General features: G+C 51.8%; 1 protein-coding gene across 1 annotated transcript in view; it reads right to left on the bottom strand.

Moving 5' to 3' along the window:
* The window catches only part of KIF26B (kinesin family member 26B), a gene marked incomplete at its 3' end in the record, with an annotated part of 79929 nt that overhangs the window by 52117 nt on the left and 12887 nt on the right, over positions 1–14925 (bottom strand). The window contains exons 6-8 of the mRNA XM_077779912.1: positions 12276–12369; positions 11009–11271; positions 7630–7813 (exon numbers count right to left, since the gene is read on the bottom strand). Of these exons, the coding sequence (XP_077636038.1) occupies positions 7630–7813; positions 11009–11271; positions 12276–12369 (541 nt within the window). The remainder of the gene's footprint in view (positions 1–7629; positions 7814–11008; positions 11272–12275; positions 12370–14925) is intronic.

Genomic DNA, 14925 nt, shown 5'->3' with positions numbered 1-14925 from the left:
CCACCCTAAGTGTGGGGGAGGCGGTGGGGGAGCTGGTAGGGATCTACCGTATGGTCCAGCCATTCTGTTCTAGGGATTTCCCTACGAGACAAGGGCGTGAGTATCTACACAATTTCTGCACGAGAACGTCCACGGTGGAGCTGGCACACACGGCCATCAGCAGGGGAATATGCAGACGATGGACTATTACTTAGAGAAAGAATAACTGAACTACTGATACATGTGACAAAGTGACTGAGTTTCAGAACAATGATGCTACGTGAAAGGCGCCACCCAAGAGTGCACAGGCTGTAAGACAGGATTTCATGCCAATAAAGCTCTAGGAACTGCAAGGCAAAGGGTAAGAGCTGAAATCTCTCTGTGGTTGCCTGAGTGGGGGGAGGGGGAGGGAGGGGAGCTGGATGGGGTGATTCCAAAGGGTCCCCAGGAAACTTCTGAGGGTGAGGGATATTCTCATTATCCTACGGTATTGCTGATTTCTTGGGTGTATACACAGGGCAGGACTGACCACAGATGTGCATGTTACCGTATCTCAAGCGTAGCTCATTAAAGTGGTTTTGTTAGGTTTTGACAAAGGAAACTGGCCGTGATCATACTGTCAGCGGTTCAGCTGGGATTCACACCTTCAAGACCTGTGCCCTGCATCCTGCATCCTGCTGGCCTCAACCCAAGACACAAGGAGTGACAGGCTCCCATTTATCCTTTTTTTTTTTTTTTTTAATTTATTTCTAGGAGAGAGAGAGAGAGAGAGACAGCGTGAGCAGGGGAGGGTCAGAGAGAGGGAGTCACAGACTGAAACAGGCTCCAGGCTCTGAGCTGGCAGTCAGCACAGAGCCCGACGCGGGGCTCGAACCCACGAACCACGAGATCACGACCTAAGCGAAAGTCGGACGCTTAACCGACTGAGCCACCCAGGCGCCCCAGGCTCCCATTTATCCTGATCCCACTCTCCCTCCGCAGATCATCCCAGTTTCCAAATCATCTCCTTTTCCTCACCCTCCCTCCCCAGGCAGTGGCAGACTCTGGCCCCTCAGGCCACCTCCCAGGGGTGGGACAGGGCCGTGTCTGGGTCCTGGAGGACATGTGACGGGCGTATAGCCTGTCTCTGGGTGACCAGATATCTGCAGGCAGAGCCCACAAGAGCATGGATATAGGAGGGCGAGCCACTGCTTGTGTTTTCGGATGAAGACACTGTAGGAACCACGGTCCTAACCCCAACCTGCCCTCTACCGTGCCTCGCCCGCAATTTCCACATCGAAGACTTAGAAAAACAGGTGATGAGTGTTTACAGAGGGTGCAGCATTTCAAGTCAGCCGCGTCAGGCACTCTGGCAGGCCTGTGGCCAAGTCTCGTTCACATCAAGGACGCTTCATTTTCTTTACCTTCCACTGTCCCCAGTAAAAACCCTTGCAAGGGAAGATATACTCTGTAACTTCCCTCTTATCCCATTTTGTATCATGCAAGTTTGGGTCACGGCAGCAGGCGAGGAAAATAGTTATTTTTAAAGCAAACTCTCGTCTGTTTTGCAACCTAATTATATAGACGGGAGCAGCTCAGATATTCCACGTGTGCCATAGATTAAAGACGGGCCAGTTTGTGGACTTTCAGACTCTAACAGTCCATTTGATGTAATGGAATAAAATGCGTAATGTGTCTGTAGTAAAACAGAGCACAGAGAACAAAAGCACAGTTTAGGCTGTGCTGAGGGAAGAACCTTATAAAATAACTATAATTACACCTGCATGACTCAAAATGGAAGTCTTGTTCAGACAATGGAAAAGGGGCTCTGTCCAAGTTCAATGGCCACAGCATTCTGGATCCACATGTGGTGCTGAATCTGGAAGGCTATGAGGTGAGCAGGCACGGGCCATCTGCTATTGGCAAGAATATACATTACTGCAGATGGCTGGCGAGAAAGTAGTTCTGTGTCAATGAACGCCACCAGCAGGTAGGAAGCAGATTGCTCATCCGCTTGTCACATTTCTGGGGTCACAGCTGCAGGGGGAAAGGACCACGACTCAGTGTGCCTTGAGCCAGCCTTTATTCACACTCTCCCTGCATACAGGTTAAGTCTAGAGCTTGGCCAAACCAACATACTTCTGTGCCTTACTCCCCACACGGTAAGTATTGCTAACTTTGCCCCATTTCTGGGCCACTCTCCTAACCCACATTCATTGAGTGACTCTCCTACCACTCAATTCCTCCAACAATCCCGCAAGGCAAGAATTGGCTCGGTTTCGTAGATGATGAAAATGAAGCTCACAGGTGTTAAAATATTGCCCAACATCTCCTAGAAAACTAATGCTAAATCTAAGAGGAAAACCCAGAGCTAACTGTAAAGTATGTAGAAGCTGTTTGACCTCACCTTCCCTTAACTTAGTGGTTCTCAAACTTTGCTGCACATCAGAATTGCCTTGGAAAATCACCGAGAAGTCATCTAAAAAAAATATGGATGCCTGGCTCCCACTCAGAGACTTCCTAATCTAACTGGCCTGGAGTGCACCGTGGGCACTGGCATTCACTGCAAAGTTCCCCAAGTGACTCTCAGGTGCAGTCAAGTTTGGGAGTGGCTGCCTTGCCACCTGGCCGTCACCTGTGAGGCACACCTGCTGACGTCCTCGGCGCGTGGGCCGTGCATGGCCAGTGTGGCTGTTTTCTCATTGGTCTGTGCTCTTTTGCTGCCCGCAAATGAGCTGTATCCTTAACAGGGCAGCTGGGCTCCTTCCTGGACCTAATTATGCCACTTGTTATTATAGATAAAAATAGACTCAAATCTTATGCAAACCAATAACGGAGCTAATGTTTCCTCAAAAACTGAACTCCATGGTTTGGAAGGATGTGATCAAAATGAGTTGGGTTGTTTTGTTTTGTTTTTTTTTAAAGAGACACCAAATTAGGTGGAAATGAGAAATTACAGAGTGGGAGAAAACTTAATCTACAAAAGGTCTAAAACCACAGTCTCCACAAGTATCTTCTAAGTTCTTGGCTCGCTCAGAAGACACTTAACGCAAAAACCAGGCCATTAATATGGGCATGCTTTCTAAAAGCCAGAACTTTATTTAAGTTGAGACCTCATCTTGAAGAGAAAGCCACGGCCCTGTATCAGAAGATCAACGAATAAATACACAGTTGTACGTTTTAAGTTGAAAGAAAATGTTCAGGACGTGAACGTGTCATTTTACAGGATTGTCCTTCTTGAATTTCCCAACTGACCATCACGGGACTGTGTTCAGAGAAGTGTGAGCAGCTTCTCTGAACTCACGCTGTCGGCTTGTGTGAAAGATAACAGGGTGGTCCTTCTCTTCCAGAAACACAGCTAAGCTGGGGAACAGAGACACGCGCTGATTTTTTTTGAAAATACAGCACACGTTCCGTTTGAGTTAAACCCAGAGTGGACGGACTCCTTATAGACCCATCTTCAGGGGCAACGGCTCTTGATCATTAGGGCCTTAGGGTCTCCTTCCCGATCCTGGAATTCCCACGGAGCTTTCTCAGCCTTTACAGATTAGCTTAGCAAAGCAGGGGAAGGCTCTAGGCTAGGTGGAGAATCAGCCCCATGAGGCTTCCCAAAGCCTTTCAGGTAGGGAAATATGTGGGCCGCCTGGCTGGCTCAGCGGGTTAAGCCTCCACCTCTTGGTTCGAGCTCAGGTCAGGATGTCAAAGTTTGTGAGCTGGAGCCCCAGATCGGGCTCTGGCGCTGACAGTGCGGGTCCTGCTTGGGATCCTCTCTCTCTTCCCTCTCCCTCTGCCCCTCCCCCGCTCATGTGCACTGTCTCTCTCTCAAATAAATTCATTAAAAAAAATGAAACAGGGAAATATTTAAGCTTAACCTAATGATATGTGCAAAACAGTAATAGATCAATGTAGAATTTTCTATCATGACTGGACACATTTAAAACATTTTTGTCCGGGGGCACGTGGGTGGCTCAGTAGGTCAAGCGCTTGACATTTGGCTCAGGTCATGATCTCATGGTTCGTGAGTTCAAGCCTCACATCGGGCTCTGTGCTGACAGCTGAGAGCCTGGAGCTGCTTCGGATTCTGTGTCTGCCTCTCTCTCTGCCTCCCCTCTGCTCGCACTCTGTCTCTCTCTCTCTAAAATAAATGTTAAAATTTTTTTTTGTCCATTTACTTATGTGTACTTATGTGTGCATGCATATGTACACACATGTATGTATAAAATCCATACGTGTAAGACTCAGGTGCATGTATGCACACGGCACGTCTAGTTCCTGCGGCAGACACCTCTCTGAATGCAGCGTCTGAGCCTCTAATGGCCAGTGAACAGCCACACACTCTGCTCTTTGCCTCCCTGCAGGGTAACTAATTAACGAACCTTCCTTTAATTGAGTTCTGGCTGCCAGGGCCACAGGGATTATTACTTATCTGTACTAAGTAAACAAAACTTCCCATTTTAAACGACACTCCAATCTCATTATATTTTAAACAGATACAAATTCACAGAAGTCAAGTGTGCCACGGGCTAGAGGCTGGCCCATTCGGGCCTGGATTCCTCTGCTTCTCCCCCCCACCCCGCCCCCCCAGGAAGCCGGGTGCCACAGCAGGTAGGTGGTGCCCCATGGACCCTCTCCCCTTCTCACCTGCGGTTACATTAAAAAGTCCCTACAGGAAGTCTGCGGAGCTGTTAATGGCACTTGCCTTTTCCTTTACCCTGAATGTATTATTTAAGAGCGATCTGCCTTCACAAGGTATAAACAGAAAGATGAAGGGGATGTTAAATATCCTGAAAGTGCCCAGGACACGCAGAGCACTGGAGCCTCGAGGGGTTGAGGGGGTGTCCCAGCCCATGCTCCTGTGAGGCTGAATTTTAAGTTCTTACAGTTGAAGCAATTTAATTAACGGTTTATTTTCAAGATTCTTCCCTACTTTCAGGTTCTAAATTGAGGGCAGAGCTGCAGACACACACACGCACACATACCCACACCCACACCCACACCCACACCCACACGAGTGAGCTAAAACCCCATGTTTTCAGCTTGGTTTCAAAACCTCGAAGGAAGAGATTACCCCATCTCCCGAGACCCCGCTCAGTGCCATTTGGAAGCAATTTGGCTGAGAATTCGGATCTTTGGCGAGTCGCTCTCGGCTGACAGGCTCTGATTATTTCCGTTACTATTGACTTAAAAGAATAAAACAGCTTAAAAGAAATAAAGCTTAAATACAACGTAAAAAAAAAAAGCCTTAAAGAATAAGGCATCTCTCAGATTTCATACTGCTCAGACACAATCTAGAGAAAACAGCGAGGGCAGGATTTAAAGCCGGCCCCCAGACCGTTAGGCGGATACACTTCTGTTATGAATTTTAAAGGTCTGGATCTTCTCATACCTCTCCTGATCCCTTGTTTCCTTCTTTGAGAAAGTTTTCCTAAAAGGAAGTGCTGGACATGGCATGTGCCCTTCACTGAGAATCAATCTCCCCTGAAGGTTTCCCATTCGAACAATTTTGCTCACCACCTCATCCCCACCCCCTCACGACCCTGGCCGGTTTCCCAGGAGACACTGGGGCTGCGGCTGGTCCATCTCCAGGGGCACCCAGTGCCCAGCAAGTGACGCCAGTGTCTCCAGACCCCCAGGCAGCAGCCAGCGCAGCGAGCAGCCAGGGCTGACCATCTGAGCCTTCCTGCCATGTGGACCCTCAGCCCCAGGACGGGGCGTACGGTGAGATCTCAGGCCAGGGGGCAGGAGGAGGGGCAGGGGCAAGTGTCCAGGCTCAGCTGAAAGTAAAGGTGAGGGCAGCGAGAAAAATAAGCGAGCAACTGATACACACAGCTCCATGGAGAAGCCTCAGATACGTTACGCTAAATCGGAGAAGCTGGCTACGCAAAGCCGCATGGGGACCATGTGATTCCATTCATGCAATGTCTGGCTAAAGGCAACAGTGAAAGGACAAACATCAGGTCAGTGGGTGTCAGAGGCGAGAGGTGGGGGTGAGAGGACTGTCCAGAAAGGGCAAAAAGAGACGGTCGGTGCTTACACAACCGTACTGATTTGCCAAAATGCCTCTAGTAACTCACAAGAGGGGGCAACCTTTACCTAATGTAAATCAGACTTCATTAAACCTGAAGGAAAATAACAACAGTTGGGGGCGCCTGGGTGGCTCGGTCGGCTACGCGTCCGACTCTTGATTTCAGCTCAGGTTATGATCTCATGGTTCGTAGGATCGAGCCCTGTGTCGGGCTCTGCGCTGACAGCACGGAGCCTGCCTGGGATTCTCTCTCTCCCTCTCTCTCTCTGCCCCTTCCCCCCTCACGTGCGCACGCAAATGTCCCCTCTATCTCTCAAAACAAATAAGTAAACATTTAAAAAGTTAACGATTAAGGAGGAGGAAAGAGGGCAGGAGACGGAGCCAGCAGGAACGTGGAGATTAGGGAAGGAAAGAGCTTCTGTTGGGGGTGAGAGAAGCCCCAAGACCAGCTCCAGGCTACTGGTTTCCACGCCTTGGGCAACAGGGCTTGCGGAGAATTGGGAAGCCCTTCCCCAGATCCCAGCTGGATGCCTGAGCCCCAGGCTCCACCAAGAATTAGGTTTGTGGACGGTCTCTGTGTTAGTCGATTCGCCTCACAGTTTCCATGCACGGAGGTTCACCTCCTACTCAGGGCTCTTGTTAGCTTTCCTGGGATTGTCCCAGGGTCCTTGGGGCAATCATTCAGAGGGCACTGGGGTGCCAGGTGCCTTGAAAGCACGTGGCCCTCGGTCCAAGAGCCCCTCTGAGATACTTCCCAGTGCGTGGAGCGAGCGCGACCCGGCAGGCAAAGGGAAGACCACTGTGGCGAGGTCAGTGCCGGCTTCAAGTACGTGGCCCCGAGGGGACCGGGCTCTTCCCAGTGACCAGCATCACCCGAGGGATGGAGGCAGCCGGCAACTGTTTAATTCTAAAAGAGTCTGATTTCTAGATTATTTTAAAAACATCACTTTGTTCCTTCCTGGTCCATATAGGGGACTCAATATTAATATGATATTAATAACATATCATCAGGGTGCCTGGTGCGTAAATATTAGTCTTTCATGAGGATCACCTGCAAAGGTTGTGAACAAAAGGGTACTATGAAATGGTTGTTTTCCGGCTTCCAGTTTGTCCTCACTCACCTTCCCCCGGCAGTAGTTACATTTGTAAATGACCTTCGCCAGAGCGAACCTTTCTCCCTTGGACGGCTCAACAGTGACCTGCAGCCCAGACTCGATACTTGTCTGGAGCTCCAGAAGCGCAAACCGGATACCGGTGAAATCGTACCCCGTTTAAAAATAAAAGGGTCAGGGGTGTCTGGCTGGCTTAGTAGGTGCAGCACACGATGCTCAATCTCAGGGGAGTGATTTCGAGCCCCACAGTGGGCATGCAGCCTACTTTAAAAAAAATGAGGGGCGCCTGGGTGGCTCAGTCCATTAAGCATCTGGCTTGTGAGTTTGAGCCCTGGGTCGGGCTCTTTGCTGACAGCTCAGAGCCTAGAGCCTGTTTCGGATTCTGTGCCTCCCTCTCTCTCTGTCCCTCCCCTGCTCATGCTCTGTCTCTTTCTCTCAAAAATAAATAAACGTTAAAAAAATTAACTAAAACATAAAGGGTCACGGTGGCCCTCGATGGCGGGTCTCCCGGTGGGCGGAGACGGGCCCACTTACTTCCCCCTTTCCCGCTCTTCTCCATGCGGTACTGGTAGATGTGCAGGGTGAAGAGCATGTGCGAGTTCCGGTGGCCTTCCTCGTCACAGTCCTGCTGGCTGCCGCGGCGTGAGGCGATGGCGGCGTCCAGGAAGAAGGCGGCCTTCTCCGCCGTGGGCGCCCGCAGCTCACTCTGGTTCTGCAGCTGGAAGACACAAGCCTAGAGCTAAGGCCTCAGCCTGTGGAGGGCCGGCGTGCCCCTCACACCCGGCTCTCTGTTCTGCAGAACCTTCCAGAACAATGGCCTGTGCTCCTCCGCAAATCTCAACCAACCCATTTCTGGAAGTTCAGAATGAGCACATGTGCAGCACGGAACATCGTTTCACAGTTTAAGTAATAACAGGTGTGATGGGCAAATGGCTGTATCCAAATGGTGGTGGGGTGGGGGGGGGCAGGGAGCCCAGCCCCATCTCTGCAGAGGACAGCAAACCCCCGTCCTCAGTGACCCATCTACCTAAAAGGACATGGGGGACGTGACACCCTCCTGCTCTCAGAGATTAGAATGTTTGGAGATGGGTGGATTGCGAAACCAGATTTCAGTGCAGGCAGCATGCGGGTTGGTTAGCTTTAACCCCACTCCCAACCTCTCCAGCTCTTTAAAGCCCATTTTAGCCTACATGGACTATAGTTCTGGATTTTTTTGGAAGTATATTTATTTTGAGAGAGACAGAAACAGTGCCAAGGGGGGAAGGGAAGACAGAGAGAGGGAGAGAGAGAAAGAATACCAAGCAGGCTCTGCACTGTCAGCACAGAGCCCAACATGGGGCTCGAACTCACAAAACCCTGAGATCGTGACCTGAGCCGAAACTGAGAGTTGGATCCTCAACCGACTGAGCCCCCCAGGCGTCCCACACTGGCATCATCTTAAACGAGATGTGTAAAAGACACATGAAAACACCCAACGTACTTGACTGTCTCATCTCTACTGTTTAATTTATCTTTAATCCCCAAATTCACAGTCATGGTACTTATTAACTAAGAAAGCAGGGTGGGCCATGTGTCCAAATCCTATGAGAGTCCTTGTAAATCAGAGTCAACCTTAGTCAGATGATATTATCAGAACTTGACTAACACCCTTTTTGGGGGGTCAGGGAGAAAAAGGAAACATCTGGTTTACTCAAAGAAATGGTTTGTGGTATGTGCCTTGGGGTTGGTACACATTCTGACACTTTCTTACTCTGACTCTGATTGCACTTATAGTTCTGAAAAATCTAATTTTTGGACTCTGGACCTTCAAAAGCCTCCAATTTCAAAGAGAGACTCTGTTGTATTTGTGTTCATGGTTCTGAATTACTATGGCAGAAAAAAAGGTAAAGGAATTTTTTTGGGTTTTTTTTTAACCATTTTTCAACAAGAAGAGTTAAAATAAAGAGCATGCTGATCTCTACTTAGCCTTCAGTTAACCAGGTCCTTCGCCCAAGTGGGGCCTCATCAGTAGAGTTACAAAGATGAATAGAGGCTACAGCATATTTGAACATCCAGGTGGTTCTTGGAGAGGGAAGAGTGGGCGAGGTGACACTGATTTCTCCCACAGGTGCTGTGATGCTTCAGAAGTGATGGGTCTCAAAGTGTGGTCCCCAGACCAGCAGCGTTGACATCACATGGGAACTTGTTCAAAATGCATGGTTTGGGGACCTATCGCAAGCCTAATGAATAAGAAATTCTAGAGGTGAAGCCAGGTGAGCCGTGCTTACCAAGTCCTCCAGGTGACTGAGGAAGACGACAGTTTGAGGACTGCTGGATGAAGCTTTGCATGACCAATTGGTTTGGATTCTGACTAGATTCCACCCCCAAGGGGTATCTGATGCATCTGTTAAAACTACCAACAGCCGATCTTAGTCGGACGTGGCACCCACGCTTTGTTAGAGAGCCAACCAGGCAGTCACAACTGACCTAGGAGAAACATGTAGGAGGGCTTCCTGGAAGAAGTGGCATCCGGCTGCTACTGAAGGACAGGGACTTTGCCAGATGAAGAGCGGGAGGGGCAGATGTGTGGAGTAAGAGGGAGGATGGCTGGCGGCTGAGTGCCTTGCAACTCAAAGTGTGCTGTATCACCGGGAAGCTCGTCACCAACTCATACACAGGGGTCCCACCTCAGACAGACTCACCCAGAACCTGCATTTTCACAAGATCTCCCGTGATTCATATGCACAGTGAATTCTGAGGGGTTCTGCTTTTTTAGGGACCTACATGTAACTTAAGAGGAGTGGTAAGAGGAGCGTCTAGGTGACTCAGTCGGTTAAGCGTCAACTTCAGCTCAGGTGATGATCTCACGGTTTGTGAGTTCGAGCCCCGCGTCGGGCTCTGTGCTGACAGCTCAGAGCCTGGAGCTGCTTCCGATTCTGTGTCTCCCCCTCTCTCTCCCCTTCCCTGCTGGCACTCATCTCTCTCTCTCAAAAATAAATAATAAAACACTTTAAAAATTTAAAAAAATAAAGAGGAGTGGCAAAAGATGGTGCTGGAAAGGTGGGCAGGGGGCTGGTCATGTAGGACCTTGCACATCATGAGGAGGTTTGCAATGGAGAGTTCATAACGGAAATGGAAGGATCTGAGGGGCTTTGAGCCGGGGAAGGACACGGCCAGGTGTGAACAGATGGGTGTGACGGGGGTGTCCTCACCCGAGAAAACAGCCCCACCTGGGACAAGGCAGGTACTCCTCAAAATGAACACCTATCAGAAAAAATCAGGAAATATAGCCAGCAGGAGACCGGAAGGGTGGATTCTTCTCGATAGGAACTAGGGAGCTCCAGACTCGCTCCACCTGCCGTCGGCCAGCGAGGGAGAGACGCACAGAACACACCCCCCCTCCTGCGAAGGTGGGCTGGAGCTTCCCTGGGCTTCCCCAGCTCCAGCAATTATTTCACGGCTCTAATTAGAAAGCGGTTATGAGCGTTTCCTACGGTACCACTCATCCGGCCATAAACCAGTACCAGAAACACCATTTATAGAGCCGTAAACAGCGCCAGTAATGGCTGGAGCTATTTGTGCCGAGCAGTAAATATTTCGGCTTGTTGTTAAACAAAAGAAAGACTGTACTTTTCTTTTTTCTTTTTCTTTTTCTTTCTTGAGAGGGGCGTAAAGAAAGTGAATTCCATTCCCCGCCGCCCAACGGGTTCCAACAACAATTGCGGCTCCTGCTCATTGTCAGTGAGATCCGAGGTACAAATATTTAGGTTAGGGGCAGATGGCCCTGGGCAGGCCGTAAAGTTCCCGTCCACCTCCAAGTAAACACTCACAAGCCTTCCCCGGTGGCATGTGAGGCGAGTCCCGGGGTGAACCTCCCCAGCGAGGAGCCACCTTGGCCCCCCGCCCGCCCCGCCCGAGCTCCACAGCCAGTCACCTGCGTGCCGCAGATGGGGTCCTCGCACAGGTACACGCCCGGGGACTGGCCGTCCTGCAGGCTGCCCGTGGCCACGTCGGACAGCAAGTCTTTCAGGTTCTCCTCCTTGCCCCACACTTCCACGGCGGAGATGCGCACGGAGAAGCGCGCCCCCGTCTTCTCCTTGCGCTCGTTTATCAGCTTGAAGAGCCAGGAGATGGCGCAGGGGATGATGCCCAGGTTCTGCATGGAGTCGTCCTTTCCGATCATGGTGTAGGATTTGCCTGGGGGGTAAGGAAAACGGTCTGAGTGTCCCCCTCCCACAGGGAAGGGGAGAAAGGGGAGGAAGAGGCGAGGGGGGCGGTAAGCCTTTCCTGGGACTACAGACTAAATGGCCGAACTAAAGAAGGTAAGCGCCCAGACAGGATTAAGTCACGATTCGCCCCAGGGACCCAAACGTCCCACACCGTCTGATGGCTGCCCTGTTTTACACCCGGTGGGCAGGCCAACATCTTTCATCGCCAGCGCGGCCCTTTTTATCACCACCCGCAGATGGCACGCTCGTACTTACGCTTTATATCCTTCCTCACGTTAAAGGCTGTGTCTATTTTTATAGCGCGAGCAAAGTCTATTAAGATCTGGATTGCTGCTTTGATCAGAGATGAAGAAGACAGAAGGGGGCTGACATGAGCTTTCTGTCCGGGCCTACGGCGGGCCTCGCTCCCTGCACAGGGGCGCTTTGGGAGCTCCCCAAATTACCAACTTGCCCAGCACGGGAAGTGAGGCCTGCTGAGCGGAAGGCCACAGGCCAGGAGTGAGAAGACACCCTAAGGGGGTCCAACCCTCCGCACCCCCGTCTGGGTGCTCCCCTGACCCCCTTGACCCTGCTTCTCCTTTCTTGCTCCGGCAAAGGTCGGAGGCTGGGAGTCAAGGTCGCTCCCCGGACAGGTCCTGACATGGTTCCGGGCTTTGCCTGGAGGGCTCCATCCACAGCCCTGAACCCAAGAGCCCCTGCTCGGTGCGGGTCCCTCCTCCTGCTGGCTTTCTGGGCATGGCCCCGACCTGGGCCAAGTGGGAAGGACCCTACCACCCCCTTCCCAGGTGCTGGGTGTCCGCTTCGGATGGACAGTGTCTTTCAGCAGCAGCACCGGCGACTGGTGACTCCAGTCAGCACTGAAAGGCCACACCTTCCCTTTATCTGCAGACGCAGACCCCAGGCATCCAGACAGACGAACAGACCGTGTGGCTGGGAATACAAAGGGCAGAAACAAGGAAAGCTCTCACTCACCCAGCTTGGCGTGGCCGAAGCAGAACACGCAGCCGTCCGCACCGTTGACCACAGACTGGATCACCTCTGCCACGGTTCCGGCACATACCTCAGCCTGGCGGACACAAGAGACACGTGCAGTGAGGGCACCATCAGCGACNGGGGGGGGGGGGGGGGGGGCAGGCCCAAGGCCAGGACACCGAAGGTTGGTCAGGCCGTAAAAGGGGTTCTGGGGCACTCAAAACCGTCTGGTTCCTCTGCCTCGTGCAAGCCCGAGCATTGCATCGTCCTTGCAAACCAGCTTTCTGCTGACTGGCGGTCCGTTTCAGCGGCTGCCTCTGTAGCCAGGCAGAAACACGCTGGGATGGGAGCACAGGGCGCTTCCACGGAACTCATGCCCTTCCCTGCTCTGCCCTTCCAGCCTGCTGGACGTTTAAACTTCCCACCGGCCCTTTGCTAACTGGATCCTGTGTCACACATGCACACACACGTGCACACAGCACATGAAACGGACCAAGCTTATCAGTGCAAAAGAGATGATGTGTCATTTCAAGAAAATGGCCTTGGGAAACTGTTGCTAACAGAAGCGAGAGCTCGGTGACCTGCATCTATGTGCTCTCCCCACCTCGATCCACAGCCCCTTGTCTTCAAAACCAGCCCTTTCGTTCTCTGTGTGCAGATACAACGCACAATACCAAAGGCCCCTTGTCAGCGTGTTATAACGGATGCTATCAAGTCCTCGGGGGCCAGGCTTCTGAGAACTTTCTGTACTTCCCCCACAAGCACCCAACAACCTACCGCTCCACAAACAACGAGAACTCAGGACATTCTGCGGCCTGACTGGGAGATCTGGGAACTCTCTGGGGAGCAGCTGATGCTTCCAGAAGGACAAACAGCACACTGTGCGCTGTCCCCTTCCTACCAGAGTCTGAACTCAGGGAAGCACTCAGAGGCGGGAAGCATCCGGGCTCTGCGGGGGGCAGGGCAGTGGGCCTCCCAGGGCTGTGGCCTCGCCAGGAACACAGATATTCAGCCCCAGGCTGCAGGAGGACAGAGGACCTGAATATTTGGAAATCAATCTTCTCAGGGCACCTGGGGGGCTCAGTCGGTTAAGCCTCCAACTTCAGCTCAGGTCATGATCTCACGGTTCGTGAGTTCGAGCCCCACATCGGGCTCTGTGCTGACAGCTCAGAGCCTGGAGCCTGTTTTGGATTCTGTGTCTCCCTCTCTTTCTGACCCTCCCCTGCTCACACTGTCTTTCTCTCTCACTCAGAAATAAATAAAACATTAAAAAATTTTTTTAAAAAAGGGGATCAATTTTCTCTCCCAAACCCAAACACCACACTCCACCCCCACCCCGCTGTCTGTGCTGGTGGTGCCTCAACAATTCCATGCGGGGGGTGAGGGGGGAGGGCTCCTCTTAGACTGAGGGGGAGGGGGTCACAGGACAAGGCTGCTGTGGGGGCCACAGGATCTGTCATACCCCAGGACCTAGGCAGCAAGAGGCGGGCTTGAAGCCCCAAGACTGAGGCAGTAAAATATTTTTTTAATGTCTATTTATTTATTTGAGGGGGGGTGCAGAGAGGCAGACAGCTTCCCCAGCACAGACACGGGCGGCCGGAAGCCCTTGCTCACCCACATGCTGGAGTCCTCCTCATGGCCCTTCCTGCGAGGGACTGAATGTGTCCCCCCCAGAATTGCCATGTTGAAGCCTAACGTCCAGGGACACCTGGGGGGCTCAGTCAGTTAAGTGTCCAACTCTCAATTCCAGCTCAGGGCATGATCTCATGGTTAAATGAGTTCAAGCCCCACGTCGGGATTCTCTCTCTCTCTTTCTCTCTCTCTGCACCTCCCCTGCTTGTGCTTGTTCTCTTTCAAAGTAAATAAGTAAACGTTAAAAAAAAGAAAGAAAGAAAGAAAGAAAGAAAGAAAGAAAGAAAGAAAGAAAGAAAGAAAGAAAGAAAGAAACCTAACATCCAATGTGATGGTTTTTGGAAATAAGCTTTTGTGGGGGTGGGGGTGACAGGTCGTGAGGGTGAAGCCGACTCTTGGGAGAGAGGCCCCAGAGGGCTTCCTCACTCCCTTCAGCGGGAGGACAGCTGTGAACCCGGAAGGGACTCTGGCCAGACACGAGATCTGCAGCACCTTGGTCTTGGACTTCCAGCCTCCAAAACTACGCGAAAGAAATTTCTGTAGTTTATAAGCCCCCCGGTCTGTGCTGATTGGCTACGACACATTCCCACAGCCGACCCAGCGGAGGTCTGCCCCGGAGGGGGCAGCTGATGACTGCCGAGGCCACCAGGGGGCTAAGAAGGGTCCGCCAGGGCGGCGGGGAGCAAGGACTATTCCAATCACTGCCTTGCTGATGTCCTGAGAGACGGAGGGAAAGCCAAAATCATAACCACCCGGAGCCTCCCTGGTGCCTCTGAGAGCAGAGGCCCCCACGTCCACTCTCCTGCTTTCCTGCCTCGGTGGCTCAAAGGGTGCCCACCCCCCCGGGCACTGAGGCCGACCATGACTGTCACGATGACAACATAACAGGAAAAGAGCTACGTTCATCAGATACTCGGCACGCTCTAGCTCTGTCCCGACCATCTCGTGTATTCCGGGCTCAATGAACCACAACGGTACATTGGGGGTCTGTCTGCAGCTTACAGATGAGGATGCTGGG

Source organism: Crocuta crocuta, unplaced genomic scaffold (assembly GCF_008692635.1).
Source record: "Crocuta crocuta isolate KB4526 unplaced genomic scaffold, BGI_CrCroc_1.0 scaffold322, whole genome shotgun sequence".
NCBI classification, from domain to species: Eukaryota; Metazoa; Chordata; class Mammalia; order Carnivora; family Hyaenidae; genus Crocuta; species Crocuta crocuta.
Note: the sequence above shows the minus strand (reverse complement) of the source record. Positions and strands in the feature narration are given on the sequence as shown.